Raw genomic sequence first — 27,722 nt, forward strand, 5'->3', positions numbered from 1 at the left:
ATTCCTGTACCACCGTCACTCAGAAGTTAAGTTGCCTTGCTTTGTTTCCTTTAACTCCTTCCCCCTCTTCTGCTTTATTTTTAAGATTTATTGTTTTATTTCCTTCAGCTTCTTCATGCACTTTGGGTCACTGATCATCTTAAGTTTTGATGAGATGGACAGGGAAGGCTTGCTTTTTGCTAAAGAGGGAAGACCGTTGGGAGGCATGGAGAAAATCTATATCATCAGTTTGCTACTTCCTAGAAACAAGGTCTCTTGTGCACTCGGAGATGAAGGCATCTATTAAACACTACAGGAACCTTCCTATATGTGTCACTGTGAAAAGAAAGAAAGAATTCTGAAGTCTTGAGGATGGGTATGGTGTTCATGGGCTCTTATCTCATGCCTTTCCTCTTAATAGGTTGTTTTTGTAAGCCTACCCAGTCTTCACTTGTCATTTTTATAAGTCTAAGACATAACATTTAATTTTTAAAAGATATGATCACCAATGCTTTCTGGCTCTGCCATCCAAATTCTTTCTTCAAATGCTTACTATTTGATAAGCTTTTCTATATCACTATCACAGTGGCCAGTAGCACTCATTTGTTTTTATATTTTCTTCTGCTTGGCTTCTCATTCATGGTAAGAAAGCACTTTTTGGGGTGGGACACATGGAATCAGTGTGATTCTTGATTTCTTTAGATCATAGAGATGCTAAGATGGTCCAGAAAAGTGTACAGCCTTTATTTTTAATCAAAGTGCCCAAATCTCATCCTTTTCTATCCTGGCAAACTGAATTGGAAAGACTAGATACCAATCTGAATGTATCCTTGAAGAAGTTTGTCAAACTTAGAAAATATTCTGCCAGCTCCTTGTACCCTCTCTTTTGAGTCCTACATTGGCTCTTCTCCTCTCTCTAAAATCAGAAGCACCCTTTAGGCAGAACACCTTCAAAACCCATAATGAAAGGAGATAGCATTCACTCGAGAAGGAAGCAGGCATTGCAGCGTAAGAGTCTCTGGTTCCAAAAGCTTAGATCTAAATGTTTTCAAAATGCCATAGCTACATAGTGTCAACAAGCCAAAATTCAACATTGTGTTAGAAGCCCCGGATTATGCAATAAGACAGGAAAAATAAATGAATACAAAAGGACAAGGCCTCACTCATCGTTTGATGATGATTGAGTACCCTATCAAAAACTATCAACTGAAAAACTCTTTGAATAAGAGTTCAGCAAAATAACCAGAGAAATGATTGACAAAGCAAAAATCAATAGACACATATATACCAGCATTAACCAATTAGAATAAGTAATAGAGAAAAAGGTTATGCTGCCTCCCACCACTTCCCAGTTTATAAATCCTTGCACTCTCTAGATGAAATTTTATGTTCAGTGTACTCATGTCTATCTCCAGGAAGCTGGAATGAGAGGAGAGACCACTGGCCATTTACTATCTTGGTCACCATGTAGGGGTTTGTACCATCTCCTCCCTTTCCGTGTCATCAGTACTTACTAGCTTTTCAGTAGTAGCTTTAGCCCTGCTTCTCATGTGCTTCTCAGTATCTCCTTCAAGTGTGATCCAGGGGCCAGCAGCAGCAGCATCCTGTGGGAGCTTGTTAGAAATGCAGAATCTTGGGTCCCATCCCAGACCTACTGACTTGGAATCTGCATTTAACAACACCTCCAGGTGATTGGTCTGCACATTAAAGTTTGTGAAGCAGTGTCCTAGTGGATTACCTGAATTCCTCCTTCGAATGCTTAGTGTGGATGGGAAGAATGTGAGAGCATCATATACCTTCTGTTACTGTCTATGATGGATTTAGTCATGGAAATCCACCACTCAGATCTAAAATTTTGCCACAGCTATGCCTCTTTGTCCCATCAGTGGACCAAGAGAAACTTTTCTTCTTCCTGTTTTATGGAAATAGTAAACCAGAGCCTGGGAGAGCTGGTAAAGGTACTCACTGTGAGCTGCCATGTGGTTAGATACTGCTTCCAACTCAGTTCTCTATCTGTGGTGGGGCTAATTCATGTCCCTGGGCTTCAGTTAATTTCACTTCTCTTTCTGTATTTCCAATGAGAAGCTAAATTTATTTCAGTTTTACCTTCATTCTCTCACAAAGATGATAACTGAGGGGGAAGGCCTACAGAATCAGGAGATGCATGGAGGGCTGGAGAGAGAGATCAAGATGAGAAAAAGAGGAAAAAGGTCTTAGATGACCACAATAATCCAGAATTCGCTTTATTTTCTTGATGCTAGTGATCTCCCCCCTGCCTCACACACATTATATGATCACGTTAGGGATAGACCCATTTATTTATGTATTTATCTTGCAGTTACGTAGGAAAGGGTCTGTAATAGCTTTCCATTTATAATATCTTTATTCTTTAATACATAGACACAGAAAGAGGAGGTATTTAGTGTTACGGGTAAGCCTACTCTTGCACATTATTCCTTTATCTTCTTTATATCTCTTCTGAATATTTTTTTGTCGACATCTGTCCCAATGCTGCTTGGGTTAAAGCCAGTTGACACCTTTTGTCAATAAGAGTAAGGACATAATAATGGCGTAACAACCACTGTCTCCTCATGCACGTGGGCACAGTTCTGTGACCTATTTTCAGAAGCTGTTTAGATCTCACTTTACAAAGCTCTGGATGTCCAGAGGTGAATGTTGTAGGTACATTGCTTCCCCAAATCCCCACGGAAAACCGGGGATCCTTCAGAATTGTGAAACATTTGCCCCACTGTGCTTACATTCATGTGGGATTCTTCAGCAAACTTATTACTCTGAGATCACCTGGAAGTGATCTTTTTCCTCTTTGTTGTTTCATATAAAAATTATGGTTTCATGACTCTAATGCAAATCTTATTATCTGCTTCCTTGCCTTCAGATTATCCAGAGTGCACCATGTTTCCTTTTTGAAACGTGAAAGTTTTAGTGAAGCAAAGGTTATGTTATCTGGTGGAGTGATGCAAAGACAAATGCAGTTTCATACTGTCTGCTTTAATGCTCATTTGCTATATTTAAATGTACAATTAGGGGATTATAATACATCCATTTTAGGGCTTGGTTTCTTGGCTTTTGCTTCTGATAGGCAGGATATTCTAGGGAATATCGTGCCCTGGGACTAAATTTTAATAGACTTTAATTAGGAGGACTTCTCAAACGTTTATCATTCTATCCTCTCAGGACTTAGGTGTTTGGGTTTGTTTTTTATATTACCGATATGCAAATATGTTAAAATGCATACTTTTACATGTTAGAGCAGTGTTCCTTAAACTTGAACATATCAGAATCACCTGGAAAGTTTGTCAAAATGCAGGTTCATGGGTTCCACCCCAGAGAACAAGATCTGGTAGGTCTTTGGTGGGGCCTGAGAATCTGCATTTTAATTCCCAGGTGCGGGAGATGCCACTGCTGCCATCAACAGATGACATTATAAGTCATGCGGGGCTCACATGCATATATATGCATATAAAGAGCACCTAGGAGCTTCTGGGTTCCCCCTCCTTTACCTAATTTAATCTTTTCTCTCCCCTGCAGCTTAATCTCTTCTTTGTCTCACTTTTTTAATTCATATGGATTTGCCCCATCATCTCCATGAGTCCAGAATTCTTACCAATGAGCTTCTCTTTAAATAAAAAAAAAAAAAAAAAAAAAAACCCTACTTTTAATAAGGAAGTGAAATACAGTGGCCAACCATGAAAATAACTGCAATGGGGTCTAAAAAAGACCTTTCCTTCCATGTCCATCTTCTTCCGTGATGGTATTTTACAGACACGGGAGAAGAAATGTGCCTATAAAGAGTTTTCTGTTCGTTTGTTTATTTGTTTGTTTTTAAAACGATGCATTCTCACCAGAGGGGTGGTGCTCGCCATGCCCTTGAATGGCGGCCTCTAGAGTTGCATGCTGCCCATCCATTTCATAACTAAGGTCGTAGCATGCCTTCACGTGCCTGGCATTCCACGGTCCACCTCAGTTTCTCTCTGCGTACCCATGAGTTTTGTTTTTTATGGTTTCAAGGCCTGTTGTTAATATAACAGTTTCTGCTCTAGCACGTGCATGGACGTGAGCTGTTGTGAGCTGTAATTTCTTAGATTACAACAGAAGCATGCTTCATTGGGATAAACTGACCAAAAGATACCAATTCCTTATGAGTTAACACTCTTACCTGGGCGAAGAGATGGGAGGACCAGAATAGGCTAAGCCACAAGCGCTTGAGGAAATTACATCGTGCGTGTTGCGTTGGCCAAAGGCATTCATTCCGTGTTACCCCACTTTTCAAACTTTCATTTCAAAACAAATGGGGAAGGGAAATCCATATGAACCTTTAACAATTGTTTCTCAAACAACTTCTCAATACTCTTTTTCAACGTCTGTGCATATATTTGGGTAAAGAAATGTCACCAAGGTTCTACCCGTTGACCAGGTTTTGCTCACATCTGCTTATCTGCCATTATTTCCATAGAAGTTATAGATTTGCTGAATGACCAGGGTCCAATTCATGGTGAACATTAAGGAAGTTTCATGGACCCGCTGCCTCCAGATATAGACACACAAATACAGACACACACACAACACACACATATACAAAATGATTGTAGCTGAGTCAGTATGTTGGACTTTTTTCGCCACTGTTGTGGAGTTCGGATGACGGAACTGCAGAAATGGCATTGTTCCTGGTGCCTCCCATAGTCCCATGAGCATCCACGTGCTGATTTGAAAAGAATGGCATCACCAGCTTCCTAAGTGCCTTAATCAGTCATGGACTCCCCTTGCCTGGAGAATTTCCTCAGGGCAAACCCAGTTCTAGTTCATAGTGAAAAAGCCTTTCTGAACTACTGATACTCAAATACAAATTTTCATATTGTCAATGATATATATATATATATATATATATATATATATATATATATATATATATCATTGTGCTGATTGTCATCATTATTATAACTGATTTGATTTGATAAATATTTACTCAAGAAAATGAAGTTTGCAAACTGCCCAAGAAATCTTTTCTTTATGTAAAAAAAAGAAAAAATGATGAAAATGAAATGATGTTTGCCTGTTTTAACCTTAGGGATTTTTTGTTGTTGTTGGTTACTATTGTTTTTCTTTTTTGGCGCTTAAGTTAGCATATTAACTATTTGAGTAATTTGGGGGTTTTTTGTTTTGTTTTGTTTTTGCTTTTATTTTTCCTTTTTTTTCCCCCCCCAAAGATTTTTGACCTTACTTTTTATAGATATTTATGCCAAATCTCTCACCTGTGGTATGGGAACTAGAAGACAGTACAGTTGACATGCACACCATTTTATGTATCCTTTAGCTTTTGAAGGAAAAAAATATATATACTCTGTGTTCTCTTTCTAGTTCAGTGAGGGAAACCAACAAAGCATTCCCAAAGTTGGACTTTTTTTGAAGTATATTTTAGGGAGAAAGACAGGACAGTGAAATCCTATCTTTGTAACTATAAATGTGATATTCTAAATATATCTTATTTTAGAAATTATGTACTTTAGTGATGTGTAATACCCCAAGGGTGAGAAATGTCAACCTAAATGGGGTTATTTTCTCATCATAGCATCAGCGAGACCCTCGACTGAATGAAATTTTATTCCCATTTTATGATGCTAAAAGGGCAATGCAGATCATCGAGATGTATGAGCCTGATGAAGACTTGAAGAAAAAAGGTAATCAAAGTGAAAAAATCATTTTCTTTATTAAAGAAAAAGCAAGACTATATTCAACTTTAAACATTCTTGAATTTTAGTTAAAGACATCTTTAAATGTGTTGGAGCTCCCTAGAGCCAAGGATTTTTAATGGACTGATTTTTTTCCCCCTAAGTTACTATAAATTTTACCTTACATCAGAATCTGCCCATGCTGCCTGAGGTATAATGTAAATTTATTATATTCTTAAACACATGGTAGTGATCTTTTCCCCATTGTACTCTCTTCTATTCGATCTTTAGTATTGCCTAATACTCAAACTGCAAAGATGCCCATACAGTCTGTGTTTGCAATCTTGGAAGGAATTTCACATCTTATAAAAGTTTATACCTTCTTTTTCCCCCTTTTGTTTCGCCAAGCCAAGTAAATTTTAATACATGATTTGAGGAGCCTTCCCATCATTAGACCTCTGTTACGGAATACAAATGCAACTGATAGGAAATTAAATGGTCAGGAATCAATTTCACAAATTATTGGGGTTTCTGAACATTTGCCTCTTTCAATGAAACATTGGGAAGAGTGCGCTATCCATGCCAATATTTGACAAAGAAAAGACATGGAGAGGAAATTGAAGATGGGTCTCGTAGCAGTGGGAGGCACCCGCAAAGGATGGCAGAGGTGACACTACCGTAATTGGACAGGAAGTCCTGAGACAAGAGATACATGAGCTACGGCCTCGGCCTTGTGTCCCAGCGGAAAGTTGAAGGGAGATTCAGGTTCAAGTTCTCTCTCTCCCAGGTGCCCCTGGGTATTACGGCCTCTAGTTTCTGAGTTTCTTTGTATCTCAGTGAAAATGGCTGAAAGGTTTATATAATCTCTGGACCTGCATAGAACCTGTGTATATGCATGCTGGCCCCCTACACCATATGACCCACCCCTGATATTTTTCCAAGTCAATAGACGTACACTTATACTTTCTGCTAAGGCCCCAAATACCTCCTTTCAGCAAGAGTCCCTCTTTATTTACCTTTCTACAAACACTCTGAATATAATTATTTATTCTACGTTGCATGGGATTAAAGCGAAGGGAGGGGTGGCTTGATAGATAATAGACCACTTTGTAGTATTTGATTTGATTCTTGTTGCTCTCCTGTCACTGTGTGACCTTGAGCAAGGGACTCTATTCCTGGGCCTCAGTTTCCCTGCTTGGAACCTGGTGGAGCCCATACAGTCAACTAGTATTTAGCTCCCCTACTTTCATTTCTTCAAGTTTATAGAGGGCTGACTGGGTGCCAAGCACTCTGCCAGATGTTGGGGATTCAAAAGTAAGTAAGGCAGTCGTGATCTGTTGAGGGATGGGACTCAGCAGTTCCTCGGCAGTACGATGAATGTTATGATAGAGGTGTGACTCTCGTTATTTCCAAAGTCCTTCCAGGTCCTAAAGTCTATGAAATGACATTGACACGTCTAAAAATCATAGCTTCACCATTTCACAAATGACAGAAATTTTAGAAGTCTGCCATTCTTAAGTATGGGTGAGAATGTGGTGCAAAAGGCGTTATAAACTTCCAGGAGGAGCCTAAATTGGCACAAGCAACCACCTTTTTGAATATTTTGGCAATAATTGGTAGAGTGGAAAATATGCCCCTCCTCCAGCCCGGCCTTTCCATCTCCAGGTATGCAGCCTAGAGAATCTCCCATATCGATATGTTCCCAGCTCTAGATGTCAGAGGAAGTGCACTCACCCAGGCCAGGGGCTTTACATTTCTTCTACACACATAACTTCAAATTCTCCACTCCTAACCTCTGACTTCAACTACAGATCTGCGGTAGAACGCTCCATGTGGATACTGAATGGGCATTTCAAATGTATATGTACAATATGTTTTGATTCTCCCTGCCCGCAGACCTTTTCCTTTCTCAGCCTAGAAAATGGTACCATGATTCACCCAGATTTTCAAGCCAAAACTCTTGGGATCTTCCTTGACTTGCTTTTGTTCTTTCACATCACTTCTGATTCATCAGCAAAACCTACCAGATCTATCCTCACAATAAGTCCTGAATAAATCACTTCTCACCATCTCTACCTTCATCCGACTATCTCAAGCCAACGTCATGTCTTCCTGGATGATGCCAATTGACTTTTAAGTAGCCGTCTTCTTTCCACTCAGTGCCCTACAGTTTATGCTCCACACAGCAGCCAGACTAAACCTTTAAAAACAAAATCTAATCATGTTATTCCACTCTTCAGAAGCCTCCAGAGTCTTCCCAACACACTTAGAGTAAAATCCACAGTACTTAGCAAAGACTTCAGTCCAACTGATGTCGCTTTTGGCTTTCTCTCCAGCCTCGTATCTAACTACCCCTCGGCCACACACTCCTGCGTCAAGGTCTTTGCACTTGCTGATCCCTTTACATGGGATGATGCCCCAGGTGCCCATGTGGCTTGATCCCTGCTCGTGAACGTGACCTCCTCAGAAGGGCTTTTGCTGGCCACGTATCTAACAAAGCATCCTGGTCATTCTTGATCACCTACATTCCCTGCTTTCTATTTCCTTCTAGCACTTGCATGACATTACATGATACTTATATTTATTTGCTAATATATTCATTCTCTTGCCCATAATACGTTTCGTGAAGGCTGGGTGTGTCTGTTTCTCCCATCACTTCATCTGTCCCAGTGCCTTAAAAAGTACTTGCTCTTAGAATGGATGTGTGTGCCCAAGGAGACAGGTGCACAGATTTTTATTGTAGTATGTTTAGTTATAATTAGAAATTTCCTAAATACCCATCAACAGAATCATGGACAATAAATGGGTGTATTCATATATGGACCTACTCTACCTTCTTCAGTCCTACGGACTACCACCATACATACTGCTACACATTATTCAGGGAAAAATAAATGACCAAGAGCTATTTATATTAACCGGACAAGTCTAAGAAAATGTAAAAATAGCAAATTGCATATGCAAATAGTGGAATATCTTTTATATCAGCTTTTAAATATTCACAACTACCTATTTGGATAAAGGCATATGTAGTATAGTTACGAAGCCATTTGGAGAATGTTCAATACAAGAAGTCGGGCACGGCTGTCTACAAGGGAGTAGAAAGAGGGACTGCAGTAGGGTGGAGGGTTGGAGCACAGGGTGCTGCCAAGGCCTCTGCAATTATGTATGCCTCTGAAAAATGTGAAGCAAATAAGGTAAAATGTTACAAAGCTGTGGTGTAGGTCCTTTGGTATTTATTATGCTATCATCTGTACTTTTCTATAACCTTGAAATCCGTTCATACCTTGTAAATGCTTATATAAAAACTAAAGGCTGAAGCAGCCGATGGTTGACAGGAGATGTAGAAATATTGATCGCTTCTTCTGAGACCACAGGGGCCCTATATCAGAAAGGACTGACCGAAATGAACAGTGGCTCTTGGGGCCACATTTCAAGGACGACCGAATACTGTCCTCACCAGTCCCACACCCTGTTTCATAGGTAAAAGAGGAGAAAGGAGTTGTTTAACCCCGGAGAGGCTGCTCACCTCTTCTCTGATACAGTGAGAACAGTAGTGCCCTACAGTTGTGGGTTTTCCACTTGAGCCCAACACGGGGCTTGAACTCACCATCCTGAGATCAAGACCTGAGCTGAGATCAAGAGTTGGACACTTAACCAACTGGGTCAGCAAGGCGCCCCTGTTTTCTGCTTTTTTAAGAGCCCCTCTCGTGTGTATTCTCCCTTACCTGGAAACTGGGTGTGGCCAGTATTGCCCCCCCCCCACCCCCAGTTTGACGGAAGAGGAGGTTGAGGCCCAAGAATATAAGTAGTGAGTGGTAGAAACGGAACTGACAAAGGTTGACCCCTGGTCGCCACAGCTCCTGGGGCTGCGCTTCTGAGCTCAGGGAATCATGGACTTCTGCCATCCTATGTACACAAGCAGAATGCCACCTGTCTTGTGGAATGCGTTAGGTTACGTGTAATGTTATTTTGTTCACGTTCTGAAGGGAAAGAGACTGAAGTTTTTACTCCTGATTAAGCTGCCTCAACTTGCAGGAAGAAAAACGTGAGACATGTATCTTCCGAGCCACCTGTCTACTAACTGTCTTTTCTCCCCTAGGCCTCATATCAAGCGACGGGTTTTGCAGATATCTGATGTCCGATGAAAATGCCCCAGTCTTCCTGGATCGTTTAGAACTTTACCAAGAAATGGACCATCCCCTGGCCCACTACTTCATCAGTTCTTCCCACAACACCTATCTCACGGGCCGACAGTTTGGCGGGAAATCTTCAGTAGAAATGTACAGACAGGTGCTCCTGGCTGGTTGCAGGTCAGAAACTTAGGACAGCTCTTTTTTTTTTTTCTTTGATGATGCCCTTCAATTTAATTGACTTTTCTCTAAAAAAGTAGGAAGTAGTATTCAGAATGACAAGGACATTTTTTCCTTCTCTTTAATGGATTATGCTGGTCATGTAACCTTGAACAGAAAATCTCTGCTCCAAAAAGTTCTAGAATCCTCCTATGGGCCAAAAGACATTTTTTACTATAAATTTTAAATATCACCCTCAAATAAATAAATATACCCCCCCTCAAAATTGCAAAAAAAAAAAATTTTTCAAGAAGTCATGTTAAGTTTCTTATTGGTCTGAGCATTTGCAAATTTAGTTCTACTTAATGCTAAAAGTTCTAAAATGTCATTCTTTGAGAATAAACATGATTGAAAATGGTTTTTCTTCTATAGAAATTGACAAATATTTGAGGTTTAAAATATGGGAAAGAATGCTGAAAGTAAAAAATAAGAACTTTAGTTGCATTATGATATTTTTTCTTGGCTATCAATAACCATGCTTAGTTTTTAATGACTCACTATTTTTTGTGTATGGAGAGACTCTAAGGAAATGACATCACTACTTCTGTCTCTGAATACTTGACACAATGAGAACATTTTCTTTTATGACCGAAGTAACATCATTTCACCCAACAAAATTTTAAACTTTTTTCTTTAACATCATCATCTAAAATCCAGCCCATATACAGATGTTCCCAGTTGTCCCCAAATTGTCCTTCATTGTAGCTTTGTCATGACTAGAATTTCATCCAAAACCTCACTGGTGGTTATATCTCCTAAGTTTGTCTTAATCTCTCACCATTCCTTTTTGATGACATCACATGACAAAGAATATAATGTGATTTTAGCCTGCATACTCCATGAAATAATCATGTTACTTATTCCGTGTTCTTCTTCTATAAGAAAACAACTTATTTTGATGTCTCTTCTTTTAATTTGCTCACACACACTCTCTTATTGTAAGGGTTCAATATTGTAATTTCGCTGTGTGTCTAGATGTGTTGAACTTGACTGTTGGGATGGAAAAGGTGAAGACCAAGAACCAATAATAACTCATGGAAAAGCAATGTGTACAGATATCCTTTTTAAGGTAAGTTTCAAAATAGCCATAGTCTTTTCCAAACTATCACAGAGATCGATGGAGTGGAGAAAACAAATTATTCATTTTCTCAAGCATTGTACCTTCATATTCCTTTCTTCCAGTTTTGAAGAGAAAGTCAAGAAAAATGTTTTCAACCCCTTCGTAGCGCCATCTTTTTCTAACTTTGCTGCTTCCAAAGGGTGACAGTGCCATATAACGAGGTTTCTCTGCCAGAGTCCCCCTGACTCTAATTACTTTAAAAACAGTCTTTCGTTTTCTTGCTTACTTTGCATTCTTCCTGGAAAACTTCAAGTTCACATAAAAAGATAAACAGAATACATAAAATGAAATAGATTATAAATAATCCCTGTAAGAACAAGAAGTTAAGTGTGCTTAGAGTTTATGAACCCTCAATAAGAAGACCTGTAAACTGCCAAGCCATGCCACAATGGGCTCCAAACTTTCTAGAATTCAGTGCATGGAGAGAAACATGATGATTCACAAGATTTGTAAAATAGAAACAGGGCCATGGGCCCAAAGAAGCATCGTTGTTCCCGGTCCTGATGCCAGAGAGAAGGCTTTTCCCCAGGGACCCTGAAAGAGAGGCATCTACGGTTTTACAAACGGGCATTTCAGGAACGGCCTTTGGGTGATCTCTGTGTACAGTTTGCAGGTTGGTTTCTTACAGCACTCCTCAACGTGCTCCAGTGACAGCCTGCCAAAAGACAAGTCAAAAAATGAAATTCTGTGGTTGGCCAATATTCGGGTACATCTGTCTCTGTCAGTTTGGTGCAATTCGGAATAGTTATCGCAACATCTGGAGCAATGGTTCTCAACCCTGCCTACATGTGGGAAACCACCAGGGGTATTTACAAAACAGATGCCCGGGCCCTGTACCCGTAACACTTCATGCATACCATTTCTCTTAGCCAGATGTTGGTGAATTTTGAGCAGCAATGAAGTCAAGATTATGTTCCCTGAGAAGGGCTTATACTCCCTGAGAAGTATCAAAAATATATCCAAGTGGGAAGCCATGAGTTTGCACAGCCAACCAAACTGACAGGAAGCATTGTCCTCTTTAGAGAATTAAGGAACCCAGTAAGGAAGCTTAGCTGAAAAGAAGGCTTGGAGGTGAGCAAAGGAGAACCCATGGGCAGAGCCAAAATTTTCCTCAAGGAGTAACTGGTCAACTCCAGTGCATGATCAAGGTCACAGGCGTTTTCACCTGGGAAGAAGCTTTAAGCAAGAATAATTAAAGGACCACTTAGCCATAAGGATGCTCACTGAAATACTCCAGGACTATCTAACCCAAGGCATTAGATGGGTTTCAAATGGACTTCCCTAGATTACTACTGTAATTTTTTTTTTTCCAATTTAACTGAATGGTGGGATTTTCCCTGTGGTTAGCTGTAAGCCAGTAAGAATTTGGGGATTCTTACCAAATATGATGCTGTTGTGGAAACATTGGTTTGAAACCATGCTTTCTAAAGCTAAGCAGAGAGCAAGGGCAGCCATCTGTGGGAAGGACATGCTCAGCTCATTCAAAGCTGTTTCAAATGACCGAGCTTCCAGTCCAGAGACTGGCATCCAGAACACCTCCTGTTTTACCTCACATGTTGCTTGATCAAGGAGAACAACCTCCCTGGTCACCCCCCCGCCATTTTCATCAGGCTAATCAGAAACAAGGGCTATTGAATATGTCACAGGAATCTTCATCGAATTAATGAAATGAAGCCAAAACCTCACCTCCTCTTCAACAAGAAAGATGAGCTCTGAACCTGTCTTGCCAGGTAATTGAGCAAGGAACCAGCATGCCATTGAGATGAAATTTCTTGTCAAGTTAATAGCACCATAATTTTGGAGAAGTCAAAGGTAGCTTTGAAAAAAAAAAAAAAATGTCATTAACCATTAGTTGCACTTGGGTCTAACCACAAGAGGACTCCACCTGTAAAGGTGTCAAGGTGAATGGGTTCTCTAGGTCTTAATTGCCGGAACTGACTTTCTGAAAAGCTGAAATTAATAGCCTTTGAATGGTTTCAAGGTGCCTTAAGTTGTTTTTTTGCTCTTCTCCTTCATTAACACTTTTTATCTTTAAAGGATGTTATTCAAGCCATCAAGGAAACCGCATTTGTCACGTCCGAATATCCTGTAATTCTCTCCTTTGAAAATCACTGCAGGTATAATTTCTACTTGAAGTATCTACTACCCAATCCCCCCTGCTGTGCTACATCTTTTTAAATAGCTGAATAGTGTTGGGAAGTGGTAAGGACACTTGGTCTTATGCAAAAAAAAAAAAAAAAAGAGAGAGAGAGGGACAAAAAAAACCCCAAACCACTAAAATACAAAGGGCAAAAACAAGTCATCTTGCTGTGTTGTAGAGATGCTTCCTCTAAAAGGTGAGAGATCAGGACACCTTGCTGAAAGTTCCACTGAGCTGGAAGATTCGGCAATGGATTTGAAAGCAGACTTGCTGAACTTGAAAGCCATTTTTTATTCTGTTTACCAGCTCTTATCCTGGGGGGCCAAATCCACTTTTGACACTATACCAGTTAAAGCCCGTGGTATGTAACCGAGCATCTCACTTAGCCTCAGGAGGACAAGTGTGGATTTTGCAGAGTGGGAGTTCTTAATCACCTAGGAATGGATGTATCTTATTCTTGGACAGTTAATGGATGTTTGAATTAACAAATGCCAGTGTTCTCTCTCTCTCTCCAGCAAATATCAACAGTACAAGATGTCCAAATATTGCGAAGATCTATTGGGGGACCTCCTGTTGAAACAAGCACTTGAATCACATCCAGTATGTATTTTTAGAAAACCATATTTCTAACCTGAATGGATTTGTTTTGAAATTCATTTCTAAAGGGTCAAGTAGTGCTAGAGGACTAAAGATCTTCATATTTATTTAAATCCATTGGTATGGAAAGCTTTCGTGCTTCAGACAGATGTGTAGAGAGAGACATAAAATAAACATCTGGTTCAATTTAATTTAGAAGGTCTCAAGGTCTTTATGGTTTTTAAGATCTCTGTCCTAAAGTTTTATAAAATGCCCACTGGCCAAGGGTCTGTACTCAGCATTTGTTCTCAACTTGGTTGCATGATAGAATCATCTAGAAGGACTATTAAAAATATCTTTGCCAGGGCCCCACTCAGAGATTCTGAGTTAATTGAGCTGGGTAAGTCCTGAACATGGTGTTTTTAAAAAGCCTTCCAGGTGAATCACTTGTGCACATAGGGTTCAGCACCCATAGGAGCCCACTACTGTGAGAAGTCCCCTAAACTGAAGTCACAGGAGTCTGAAGTTCAAGCTCCCAACTCCAAAACAAATATCTGGGGGTTGCCTGGGTGGCTCAGTCAGTTGAGTGTCTGACTCTTGGTTTTGGCTCAGGTCGTGATCTCAGGGTCATGAGATTGAGCCCCACGTTGACCTCCAAGCTCAGTGCAGAGTTTGCTTGAGATTTTTTCCCCCCTCCCTATCTCTTCCTCTCTGCTTCTCCCCCCCCCCCAACTTGTGCATGAGCCTGCATGCGTGCTCTGTCTCTCTCTCTCAAAGAAAGAAAATAAAATCTTTAAAAAAACCAAATACTTGGAAAATGGTATACATAGAATTTTTTAGCTTCATTTTTACACCTGCAAATTGCTTCATAAAGCAAAGAACTTTTCACCTGTGGCCCATAGATAGGCTTTGTGAGGTCTGTGACCTCATTCTAATTGCGTACAATTTTTTTTTGGTATATAATTATTCCAGAGAGTTCTTCACAGTTTTGTAAGGGTCCATAACCTCCAAGTGGTAAATACCCACTGTCCCAAGATGTCATGAGTAGTAGGAGAGCTCAGGGGATTAAGTAGAACGTACTCTGTGGTAGTAAAAACACAAACAAAAAACTGGAAGGAAAAAAAAAATCTAGGACACAAGGATATTTGCATCCCTTGCACCCACCCCGATTGTCTTCAGCCTGTAGACGCCATGCTGCAGGCTCCCTGCCCCCCCCGTCCGTGCAGCACTCCCTATTTTCCCTGCATGCCGGCCTGACTTTCGGCTGCCAGTGCCTGCAGCCTTTCGCGTGAGGTGGGTGCTGTGGTCACGGGAGCCTGCTTTGTCCATATGTGAAAGACAGGCCAGAAGTGCCAGAGAGCTCACAGCTCTCCCCCTGAGTCCCCTCACTCCGCAGGAGGGACAGTTCCAGAGCAGCCAAGCTCCCCAGCAGGACCACGTGTCAGCACCCCCCAGAGAGAACTTGCCTGATAACACCCTGTTGGGGTTGGCTGCTTGCCTTCTTCTTCTCACTTTCCCACCCCCTGTTGGACATTCCTGCGCCTCCGCCCAAATAAACTATGGGACTGTTCACATCCTTGTGTCAGAGACTGACTCTGAGGGAGCCCAAACTAAGAAACAGCTCCGACTTTTTAAATGTCATTTTTGTCTCACCTAGGTCCTCTCTTTACTTTGCCGGTTGGGCTAAGGTGCTTGCTTCTGTGGAAAGACTACTGTATTCTTTGTGGAGTGATAAGCACATACGTGAAAAGTGTTGCGGGGAGCATAGGTGAATACACAGGAGAGTGAGACCTCCCTGAAGTAAAAAGCTTTCCATCTTGAGAGGGAGTAGGGGAGACAGCACACAGATAAAACTGTAGCTACAAAGGAAGACGGCCTGTGACCTACTGAATACTTACTAGAGATATCCAGGTTCAAGAGAGCTCACTGGGGAATGGACGAGTTACAACAGGCTTCGGAAGGAAGCAGAATTTTGACAAAGAGCTTTGTTTGGGGTAACACAGACACAGGAGTGCATAGTGTCTTGCATGTAATAAGTAGTATAAAGATTACTTTGAAAAAATGAATGGATGCATGGAAAAGATGGGTGGATGGTGGGGCGGGTAGGTGCATACAGGGATGCATGGGAGAATGGGGAATGGGTGACTAGAAACAGCACAGTTGTATGGGTCGGAGGTAAGAGAGGAAAGGACACCGCCTTTGCAGACATAAATCCAAGCAAACGAAACCACAGTAGAGGTCGGGTTTTAGTAATTGACCACTCCCTTCTTGATTCTCTTACTGTACCTACAAAATCACAGTCCCAAGTATTGGGGTTACATCAGCCTTCTGAGTAAACAGACTTCCTAATACAGCCTAACACTCGGGGGGATCAGGAGAACACTCGACTTCTGCCTGGGAAAGCAGTTCTGACCGCAGCTATCACAATGACCCCTCGTACTTTACCCACTACGTAAAAGAAGCAAGACCTGAAGTTGAGCAGGAGCCCCCCCTCCAGCAGCACCCCAGGTCAGACCCAGCTCCTGCTGGGGAGGGTGGAGTGGCTCTGCAATAGCTCTGGGAGACTGTGGATGTCAAGTTGGCGGTCTGACTGCCATCTAGTGGATATTGGGCTGTATAACAGGCCTCCGTGCTCACTCTGGGCTGGGAATGAAACTGAAGAAGCACATCATTAATTCAGCCTTTTCTGTTTATCTCTAGCTTGAACCAGGCAGGCCCTTACCATCCCCCAATGACCTCAAAAGAAAAATACTCATCAAAAATAAACGGCTGAAACCTGAGGTTGAAAAAAGTAAGTCAAAGACGCACGCCAATGATGAAGCATATACCCATTGTGTGTTTGGACAATTCAGCTGTCTAAAATGAAATCTATTTTAAAACCACGAATTTGGGGGTGGAAGGGAGCATAGAAGTGTTGCATATACTTTTCAGAGCAAAGTGGCCACGTTGACATTTAAGTGTAGGTTTCTGCAGTGGGAAAAGCATATTCATATATTCATAGGATGCAGGATTTGGAATGATCCCAAGGCAAAATGAGAAGAAAGTGAAAGCATTTTAGAATTTATCAAGATAGAAGGAGCCACCGTTCTATCATTTAACATGCTTTAAAGTCCTATTAAAATCTTCCCCTTTGCAGTTTGCCCCTGTGAGATGTACATACCTAGGGGTCCTAGGTGAATGTGTGAATGTGTGTATGTGTGGAGAGAGAGAAATGATTTTATATAGATACTTCCCCTGTATTTTCCCTGGAGATTTTCTTTGAAAATATTTTCTTTCAGCCAATCTCTTAATTCCATTGAATTAAGTAGCATTGGTAGCATTAAGTATTGGAATGGTTGCATTGTGTTTTTACCCTAGGTATTCTAAATTTTATTTTTTTCCCTTTATTTTAAATTTAAATTCAGTTAATTAACATATATTATTAGTTTCCGAGGTAGAGTTCAGTGATACATCAGTCTTACGTAACACCCAGTGCTCATTACCTCACATGCCCTCCTTAATCCCCTCACCCAGTTACCCCATCCCCCCACACCCCTGCCCTCCAGCAGCCCTCAGTTTGTTTCCCATGATTAAGAGTCTCTTACGGCCTGTCTCCCTCTCTGATTTAGTCTTATTTTTATTTTTCCCTCCCTTCTCCTATGATCCTCTGTTTTGTTTCTTAAATTCCACATATGAGTGAGATCATATGATGATTGTCTTTCTCTGACCGGCTTATTTCACTTAGCATAATACTCTCTAGTTCCATCCATGTTGTTGCAAATGGCAAGATTTCATTTTTTTTGGTGGCTGAGAAGTATTCCATTGTGTGTATGTATGTGTGTGTGTGTGTGTGTGTGTATAGAGAGAGAGAGAGCACGCGCACCTTCTTTATCTAAGTTTCAAATTATAGTAATTATCACTTATAGGAAAGTGAAAACAACAAAGAAAAACATAAGAAAATAAAATAGCACCGAGTTCCATATTTTATATATAGATACGTGTACTACAGATACACATTTAGACAAACACACATTTTTTATAAAACTGGGATCATGTTAAATATACTGATTTTATTATCTTTAATTCAACCAATTGAATTGTACACAATTGTATACAATTGTAAGTATACTAACGTTCCTACCAAAGTTACTACGTGCTAACTTTACTGGATATACTGATTTTTTTATTATCTTTAATTTATTTAATTATATTTAATTTATTATCTTTAATTCAACCAATTGAATTGTATACAATTGTATACAATTGTAAGTATACTACTTACGTTCCTACCAAAGTTACTACGTGCTAACTTTACTTCTAATGTATGAAACACTCTGCGGAATGTATTATGTGAGATATGCTACCATTTAACCAGTCCCAAATCGATGGATTTTCATTACTGTAAAAACCACAATAAACCTGTGGCAGTGTTCATTTGTACATTTGCACAGCTTCTCCTCGGAATCAGTCGGTGCAATTCGAGTTGGTCGTCCAAAGCATGTACACATTTTACATTGTGATGTATCTTGTTAGACTGTCTTTCAGAAAAATTGTACCAATTTACACTCTCACCAAAATACACAAGAATGCCTGCTTGCTGGGGATAGTCTTACTGCCGGCTCCTGGCCATCTTATATGTTTGTGTGTCTGACTGGTAGAAGGAAAACGAGGCTGTAGTTTTTTGGTAGTTATGTTTTTAGTAACTAGTTTCTTGATATGTCATTATTTACAATGTGCGTCTACATGTTTTTCCATTTTTAAAATTCTTTCGTCTGTCTTACTGATGTATAAGAGCTTTTTATACAGGAGGATAGTAATTTGGGGTCGATCGGTCACAGATATTTTTTCCTGAAGTTGTATCAGTCTCCAGTGTGCCTGTCTCTTTTCCGTCACTTCAACATCATTGCTCTCCAGACCATGGGCCTTTGTCACCAAGCCTTAAATCCTTTTCAGTCACCGAGGCTTCCTTTCAAACTTAGGACCAGAACTTCAGGCATTTCACCCACGCTCCCGTAGTCCTTCATCAAGTGTAGACCATGTGACCATTGCACATCCCGTGAGAAGTCCGGCCAGCAGGTCTGAGTGAGACAGTGCCTTAGGAACATAGCCCTGGGGGGCTTAGACAATACATCCCCTTCTCAGTGTCAGTCTTAGGAGGGCTTTGCAAGTGACCTAGCATTTGTCACCATCTCCTTCCTGTTTGTTTTGAATAACAGAACAGCTCGAAGCTTTGAAAAGCATGATGGAAGCTGGAGAATCCACTGCCCCAGTTAGCATCCTAGAGGACGATAATGAAGAGGAGATAGAAAGTGGTGAGTTGGTTTTCTTTTAATTTACGTGCCACAAAAATACTTTTTAAAAAAAAGTTTGTTTATATTTACGTACTCTCTACACCCAACATGGGGATCAAACTCACGACCCCGAGATCAAGAGTCACAGACTCTCCAACTGAGCCGGCCAGAAAAATACTTTTTAAAATAAGAAAAACATGAGTTTGTCTCCATGCACCCTTTTATATAATGTGATGGTTTAATTCTTAATAGTCAAGTGTGTATTCGTGCACCAACTTTCACGTTTTGGTATTTTTTGGTGTTTTTCCAAATGTTCCTTCCAGTTTCCCTGGGCACTAGATTTCTGTGGCTTAGTCATCTCCCTTCCTGTTGTGCATTCAGCTGCTCAGCCCAAATTCACAGCCAGAGAATCCTTCCTGTAGAAGGCAAGGGGTTGGAATAAAAAGAACATTTTGCAATCCCTTGCTGGAAACAAAAACATAAACTTCAGTGTTGTTAATGACGATAGTAGTAAGACAAGTTACAAGGAAAGGAACGTGAGTAGGGACCCTCAGGTAAATGATGGGTTTGTACGCACACACGAAATGAGCTGGAAATTCAAAGCTAGTATTAAAATTTCAAGTTCAAATTCTCTCAAATAACTAGCTCACCAGAATTATCAATATAGGTAGGTAATTTTAGCAAAGGTAGCCTTGCTTAAAATATTTGAATGTTTGTTACTAGCTTCTGTTTTACTTGGGCCATGTAGCCACAGCCATAATGTTTGGTTTTAAATGGGTCTTTTGAAAGGTTTGGAACTCTTTTAGTAAATTATTTGCCCATTATGTGGTATGAAAATTAATTAGCTAAATGACTTGGGCTTACATTGTGTGTCTATTGGTTGGGCAGTGCCTTGGATTTATGTAGTGGTTTGGGGCTAAATAATGTAGAAACACTTGCAGAAACTCTCTCTACTTATTATATGAAAATCTGAAATATACGAGTAGACTTTAGGAAAGTTTGATAGTATAGGTGAAAACCTGAAAGCTGTGAGAATAAACTAATCTCAGTAATAAAGACGGCTTAATAAAGATGGCTCACTGTGGAAGAGACTTCACCATGACGGTGTGTGATGTGTGTCCAAACCAGGGGTTCAACTCCACTCCCAGAGAACAGACAAACTGACTGACTTCCATAGGTTGTATATGGCAGGGAGTGTCTAGGAGGGCGAAGATACCTGGAATTATTTCACTGGTGACTGGAACAATTATCTATTACTGTGTAACAACCCCCCCCCCCAGAATCTATAGGCTTAAAATAACACTTGATTAGTTCTGTGGGGCATCTGGGCTCACACTGGTGCTTCTCTCTTAAGTTTCTCATGCATTTGCAGGCAGATGACATCCAGAGCCAGAGTCATCTGAAGTTTCAGTTGGGCTGGTTGTTCCAGATGGCCCACTCCTGTGGTTGGCAGTTGTTGTGGGGAGCTCAGCAGGGTCTGAGGACCACAGCACCCCCACGTGTCCTCTCCACGTGGTTTGCGCTTCTCACAGCATTGTGGCCAAGTTTCTAGATGGAGCACCCTGAGAGCCAGTGTTGCAAGAGGCAGAAAGCAGAAGCTGTTAAACTTCTTCAGAGCTATGCCCAGAACTGGCCCAGCATCACTGCCTCTATATTTTGTTGATCAAAGCAAAATTAAGGCCCGCCCAGGTTCGAGGGGGTGGGTGAGGGGCAAGGTCACATTCTAGAAGAGCATGTAGGAGAGCAGATATTCTTGGAGCTGTCTTTGGAAAATGCTATCAACCGTGATGCCAGTGATATTATTTCACTTTTTTTTTTCAAATAATAAACCTAAACACGATTCAAGAGTAAAATACTGAAAGAAATGTTATTTGAAAAGGTCAATAAAATACTTCTAAATCTGAAAAGATGAATATCATGTAAAATCCGTTCCTTAACTTAGGTTAAGTTTTACAGATGCTAGTTAAAAACATTTTAGACATTACTAGATCCTCCAATCCAGGAAAACAAACTGCAGAATACTGGAACAAATTAACAAGGAAAATAATAATAATATGAATAGCAACCACCGTTGTCGTACCAACTGTGAACGAAGCAGTTTACATCACTGCCAGATCTAATCTTTATACGGCCCGATGAAATAGGTATCGTTACACTCATTTTTCAGGTAAGGAAGTTGAAGGTTAGAGAGGTAACATAGTCTACACATGACCCCACCGCTGGTGAGCAATGGCACGAAGATTCAATCCCAGAATTGCCTGACTCCAGGTTCAAGACCTTTTGTACCTTGCGATACTGCCCTTCTCACATACAGGAATATGAAGAGCACACAAATACATAAAATGGTTAAAAGCTTTTTTAGAGAAAAAAGGGTAACTGATGAATGTCAAAGATGTGAAATTTCTTGAACACACGCTAATCAAAGATGAGGGTCAGTGTGATTCCACTTATCATCCTTAAGGGGACTTCCCACCTTTTATGCATATGCTCGTTATTCCTACAAAATATTTGGCTCCGGTGACTCCCATGTTGTTCAGTGTGAACAGAAGTAATTGTGCGGGGTAGCATACATGTAGAAAATTAGCTGAGAGGACAAAGTCATCCACTTGGATTTCTTTTTAAGGGTTTACAGGTTTCTGCTATACCAGTTATATGTTCTTTGGTTGCCTCAGTGATACCTCGCTTAATTCTGGTCAACCAGTTGGCTGTAATTACCCCCGCATCACAGTATGATCCCACTATACATGAATGACTAGAGTCTCTAATTTAAATACTTCAACACAGCAGGCAAGAGGAAACCAAGCATAGCTCAAAAGGGTAGCCCTGCCTGGAGGCTGTAGAAAAAAAAAAGGCCCTCAGTCCATGAAAGCATGTGCCCATTCATTAGGCAGGATTTGGATTCAGACGGACACGTGGCTTCCAGGACTGTGTGACAAGCAGTGGGGAATGCCAAAACTGTATGTGGTTGTGGGTATGTCAAGGGATGGTAACATTCATTCATACAACTCTTTTTCTTTTTAAAAGATTTTTTATTTGTTTGAGAGCAAACTCATGTGCAAGAGAAAGAGAGAGAGAGGTGGGGGAGCAGAGGGAGAGAGACAAGCAGACTCCATGCTGAGTGTGGACCCCAACACAGGGCTCGATCTCAGGACCCCGAGATCAGGACCTGAGCCAAAACCACGAGTCAGACACTTAACCAACTGAGCCATCCACGCGCCCCTTTTCATACAACTTTTTAAAATAAGGTCTCTACTACTTATATGGGACACATTCCTTGACTTCAAGTAGTTTATGTCTGGCTGGCCAGGTTAGACTAAGAGATACATAAACTGGAAATTTACTAGTAATGGCGGGAAGTTTCAAAATCTTGGTTACAGACTCTAGGTCATGGAAATCTAGTGGTCATGGAAACTCAGTGCCACGTTAAGAGCATTGTGCTAAGAATCCAGAGAAATCGAGGTCCATATCTTACTCTGTGACCTTGGCTTTGTAAAGCATATCTCTGAGTCTATTTCCTCATCTATAAAGTGGACACACTGGACTAGACTTTTTAAAGACCTATTCCAGCTCCTTAAAACCTTTTTTCCTGCCAAAGGCCTATGTGACCTACTTTTTTTTTTCTCTTTGTAACCATCTGCCTCCACTCATCCACTCATCAGAACAGCACTTCCAAAGCGGGAGGGTGTCTGTCTGTCTTGCCTCACTTTTTTGCATGTCCGGAATAACACTTTGCAAAAAGCAGTCCCTCAAGAAATTCCAAATAAGACACCACAGTTGAAAGACACCATTATTTTATGATGACTAGGAAAGAAAGATGCTTCCAGTTAATTGTAAGAGAGTATCAATTGAAGAACATATTACAGAACATCAGAAATATTACTATGTGAAAAAAATGCATGTTAGAATTGATGAAATAGTTTTTCACTGATTCTTATTCTTGAGTTCTTTGCACATTTTAAACATGCTTTACAAAAAAAACTCCCAATTCTTATGGGTCTGCTTCCTGCTCTCAGGAGTCCATACTCAGAAATTTTTTCAGTTTTTTTCCAGTAGGGGTCCCTCATGCCCTGTATTGTGACCATGTAGATTTGTGTTGGCCTTGGCCTGAGGCCTGTGGGTTTCTCCTGACCCTGACAAGCTTTTAGGCAAATTCCTAACCTGGGTGCTTTTTGGAAAGTGGGGATCCGGGGAATCCAGATCTCACACTAGCATGTAGGTGATTCTTTTTCCACCGACGGCCTTGGGAGGATACCAGCCTTGGGAAGATACCAGAGTTCTTGTCACGTTCTGGACTGGTGGACTGAGTCCTCCTGTGCCTCCTTTCACAGCCTGGGCCATGCTCTTGGGGCATCAGCTCTATTTAGCACCCGCTTCCAGTCTCCCAGTTAGCATGAGCCCTGGGAATGATTCTAGAGTCTCTGAAACCCAAGCCAGGGTTGACAGGTGGTTTACAGGTGCAGTCCAGTCCTTCCAAGCGCTTTCTCTTCTATGTCACACCACTCCCAGCCACAAGTCACTATGCCCATGACATTCAAATACACATTTAGTCTCTTTGTAAGAATTATCCAGTGTATTTTCCTTTTCTCGTATCTTCCTTGTGTTTTCCCTAAGTGCCAGGGAAGATCAGAGCACCCTTTGTAAGTCACAGATATTCCTGAGTGCTTGAAGCTTTAATTTGTACGGTTGGTGTGCTGGGATGGAGACCATCACTCACTTAAGAAAACTGCATTGAGCAACACGCATGTCAGACGCCATGCTAGACGCGAGAGAAATAACAGCTAACAAGACGTGCTCCTTGGCCTTGAGAGCTAGTGAGAGTTTTACTTGAAAAAATTTGCATCTTTAAATGTTCCCATCTTCTTTTAGCTTCCTTCCCCCCTGAAGGAGTTTACGCTCCGCCCAAGATTCTGGAGGAGGTCTGACCGGCAGTAATCCGGCTTCATGGACTCCCTTTTGTCTTTCACACAGCTGACCAAGAGGAGGAGGCTCACCCGGAATACAAATTTGGAAACGAACTTTCTGCTGATGACTTGGGCCACAAGGAGGCTGTTGCCAATAGTGTCAAGAAGGTCAGAGTCGCCATGTCCCTTTTCTTCATGACTGTCAAGAAGAGGTAGTAGCTAATAGTTATGAAATTTTAAAAACGTGACAACCGCAAGAAAATAAAGTAGCCTGTAATTCTCCTTCTATGGTGGGAGAGCAGAATCAATATCTGAATGCAAGCTATGCGCAATAATAAGTTAGAAAGGATAGTCGAGTTGCTCATTAGCCAAGCCCAGTGTTGACCATCACCTGTTTGTCCAGTATCCTTTAAGTAATATGATTTATTGCATTATTATAGGTGAATAGGGAGACCCCAACAGCAGCCTGGTGACAGAGGTTAACCTGTTGAAGTCACTGAGAGAATGACCCACCCGATTATCCCAAGCAAGCCCTCATTAGAAAACCAGTCCTTTCGGTTAGATATCTCCACTCCCTCCTAATGTAGAATAAACATGAAAGTATGTCCATCCATCCAACTTTCCGCCAAGAAAAGTGGCTGTTGTGTACCTACTATGTGCCAGGCATAGCCTAGGCCATAACAACCCCAAAAGGTCAAAACATGCTTAGTGTCTGCTCTCATGGAGCTTAGAGTCTGATGGGAGTTGATTGGAAGGGAACAGGAAACAGACAACAAGCCATCAAGTATATAATTACAGTTTGTGATAAGTGCTATTATGAAACCAAAAACGAGTGCTAAAATGGAGAATCATGAGGTTAAGGGAATAAGGACCCCAGAGCCTCAAAAGTAAAGAGGAACCAGCCATGCACAGAAGTAGAGGACGGGCCCCAGTTATGGGATAACAGCAACAGAGACACTGAACAGAGTGGGCTGAGTGAGGGGCAGAGGGAAACAAGATGAGATTGTACAGGCGGGTAGGAACCACATGATGCAGGATTTGGGACGCTACTATGAGAGACTCAAATGTTAATTTAAGTGGAATCTGAAGCCACTGAAAATGTTTAAAGAAGGGAGCAATGCAGCCCGATAGGAGTTTTTGAAAAACCACGATGGTTACCGTATGGAGACTGGTTAGAAGGGGGGCAAGAGTGGACGCAGCAAAAGCAGTTAGGCCGGGCTGTTGCACTCAGCCAGACCCCCAAGGCTTAAACCGGACAATAGAAACAGGACTGAGTGGGTTCAAGTTCTGCTGATCTAACTTGCTGATGGACTAAATGTGGGCAAGTGAGGGGGAGAGAGGAAGCAAGGGGACTGTCTGGTCTGAATCTGAGGAGCTGGGTGGACAGGGGGAAGACTGGAAGAGAAAGAATTCAGTGTCTCAAGTGGGACAGGATCTTTGAGGCCTGTGAGATACTCCAGGGGCAGTGCTACCCAGGCACCTGTGGCCTTGACCCCTGATGCTGCTTTCATTTCCTACCTGTGTAATCTCAGGTAAGTTACTGAAGCTCCTGGTGCCTGGGTTTTCCCAACTGCAAAAATGAAGGTGATAACACCTATCTCACTGGTCTGTCGTGAAGAGTCGATGGATGGGTCTAGGCTATGTCAAGAGCTTCCGGTGGTGCCTAGCACACGGTCATTCCCATGAAGGCATTCATTATTGCTGCTCTGTTGTCATTTTCACCTTCACCATTGTGAGTCATCATCGCCTGTATCTAGAACTAGAGGAGAGGTGGGGCTGGAGATATAAACTGAGAATTCAGGAGATAGGATTTAAAGCCACGGAAATAAGGAAGAGGCAGAGAAGGTGGGCCAGAAAAGAAGAGCATCATATGGCCCGAGAGGTAGGAGGGAAATCGATGAGATCAAGGAAGCCAAGAGAACAGGGGGAAGGGGAGAAGAGAGGTGGGGTTTTTTTTCCCTCCAGCTTAATTAAAGTATAACTGACATATAACATTGTGTAAGTCGAAGGTGTATAGGCGATGATTTGGTACCTGTGTACATTATGAAATGATTACCGTAATAAGGTTAGTGAGCATATCTATCACCTCGTAATTACCTCTCTGTGTGTGTATGTGTGTGGTGCTAAGATTTAAGATCTGCTCTCTAACGTTCAAGTATACAATAAAATGTTAACTATAGACACCATGCTATCCGTTCGATCCCCAGAACGTACTACTCTTATAACTAGAATATAAACAAACTAGACGTTTGTCCCCTTTGACCAACACCTCCCCATTTCTCCCACCTCCTGGCCCCTGGCAAAGTGGTTGGTTTTTGACTACAGTTGATTAACTCAGTAAGAAGACTCAAGAGTGTCCATTGCTGACAACATGGAGGTCGTTGGTGACCTTGAAAAGAGAGGTTTCAATGGTGTGGTGGGGGCCACTGAAACAGACAGATGTAAGTCAGTAGAGACTATACTTTTGAGAAGTTTTGCTATAAAGGGAAGCAAGGTATAGGCTGGTAGCTAATGGCAATCTGAGGAGTCAAGGGAGTGTTATTTTTAGAATGAATGAATCTGGAGTGTGTTTGCAAACTTGTGGAAATGGTGCCAGATAGAGGGAGAGATTAGTTTTTCAAGAGAGAGAAAGGATAACTGCCTGTGAGTTCCAGGAGAAGGTGAGAATGGATGGCATTCCTGGTGATGGGAGGGTGTGTGTGGTCTTTGAAGGGGACGAGGATTCTTAATCACCGAAGACAGTGGATTAAGATGCAGGTAGGTGCGTACATTTGGTAGTAGCAGAAAATGGGAGAGTGTTTGAAGAGCAAAGCCAAAGAAACACTTTGATTACACCTTCCCTCTTCTGATAGAGAGTATTGCCACTGCTCTGAGACTCTTGGATGCCTACTAAGACTCAGTGCCTCCCTCAGTGCTACCACATAAAGCCTTTATCAGTACCCACATGAGTGTTGAACTGAGTAACCATTCATGCTTGCCTGCCCTTTACATATCAGGAGAGGTGGCCACATCAAATGATTTCCCAAACGCCATGACGAAATAATTAAACTACTGTAAGGAAACATCCAAATAGGAAAGACTATCAACAAAGGAGGGAGATGTATTAAGATTTATTATTTCTGGTATGTAAGTCAGGCGGTTGTATCTTTCCAGTACTTATTTTGCTGATCACTTTATGTCATCAGTCATTTCCCACCTTCACAAATAAATAGAATAACAGCTTACATATATTTACATATATTTATTTAAATATTTACATATATGTGGCTAGTAAATTTGCCCGTTAGAGAAGTAAACACATTACTGTCTTTCTCTAATTTAGGCTTCAGATGACCTTGAACATGAAATCAACAAAAAGGTAAGAAAATAATTTTCTCGTGCAGTTTGTTTTCTTTGCAAAATGCCATATGTGCGCCTCTAATATTGAGCAGTTTGCACTAAATATTGTTAACTGTCTCCCCCTCCCGCCTCACCCCATGGAATGTCAGGTTTACTTTTGTCATATTCACATGCTTAATGCATCCAATTACGAGAGCCTTCAAAAGAAAGAATTATTCACAGTGATGAAATGATTAAATCCTGATAAAAATCACAAAACTAGGGCAGGTGAATAAGGTGATTTTCCTAAAAATAAGTGTTTAGTGCAGTCAAGCACTTAGTTGGCATTAGAGATTTCATTCCTATAATAGGCGTGCGT

General features: G+C 41.2%; 1 protein-coding gene across 4 annotated transcripts in view; it reads left to right on the forward strand.

Annotated features, from left to right (window-relative positions):
• The window catches only part of PLCB4 (phospholipase C beta 4), a 399,303-nt gene that overhangs the window by 307,865 nt on the left and 63,716 nt on the right, over window positions 1–27,722 (forward strand). For all 4 annotated transcript variants that reach the window (XM_045808925.2, XM_045808910.2, XM_087853750.1 and 1 more), the window contains exons 12-20: window positions 5,567–5,675; window positions 9,769–9,979; window positions 10,994–11,087; window positions 13,176–13,255; window positions 13,794–13,878; window positions 16,555–16,645; window positions 19,050–19,145; window positions 24,093–24,193; window positions 27,348–27,383. In XM_045808925.2, coding sequence (XP_045664881.1) covers window positions 5,567–5,675; window positions 9,769–9,979; window positions 10,994–11,087; window positions 13,176–13,255; window positions 13,794–13,878; window positions 16,555–16,645; window positions 19,050–19,145; window positions 24,093–24,193; window positions 27,348–27,383 — 903 coding nt within the window. The remainder of the gene's footprint in view (window positions 1–5,566; window positions 5,676–9,768; window positions 9,980–10,993; window positions 11,088–13,175; window positions 13,256–13,793; window positions 13,879–16,554; window positions 16,646–19,049; window positions 19,146–24,092; window positions 24,194–27,347; window positions 27,384–27,722) is intronic.

This window comes from Ursus americanus, chromosome 22 (assembly GCF_024610735.1).
Source record: "Ursus americanus isolate L20-20 chromosome 22, mUrsAme1.1.p, whole genome shotgun sequence".
Lineage (NCBI taxonomy): Eukaryota > Metazoa > Chordata > Mammalia > Carnivora > Ursidae > Ursus > Ursus americanus.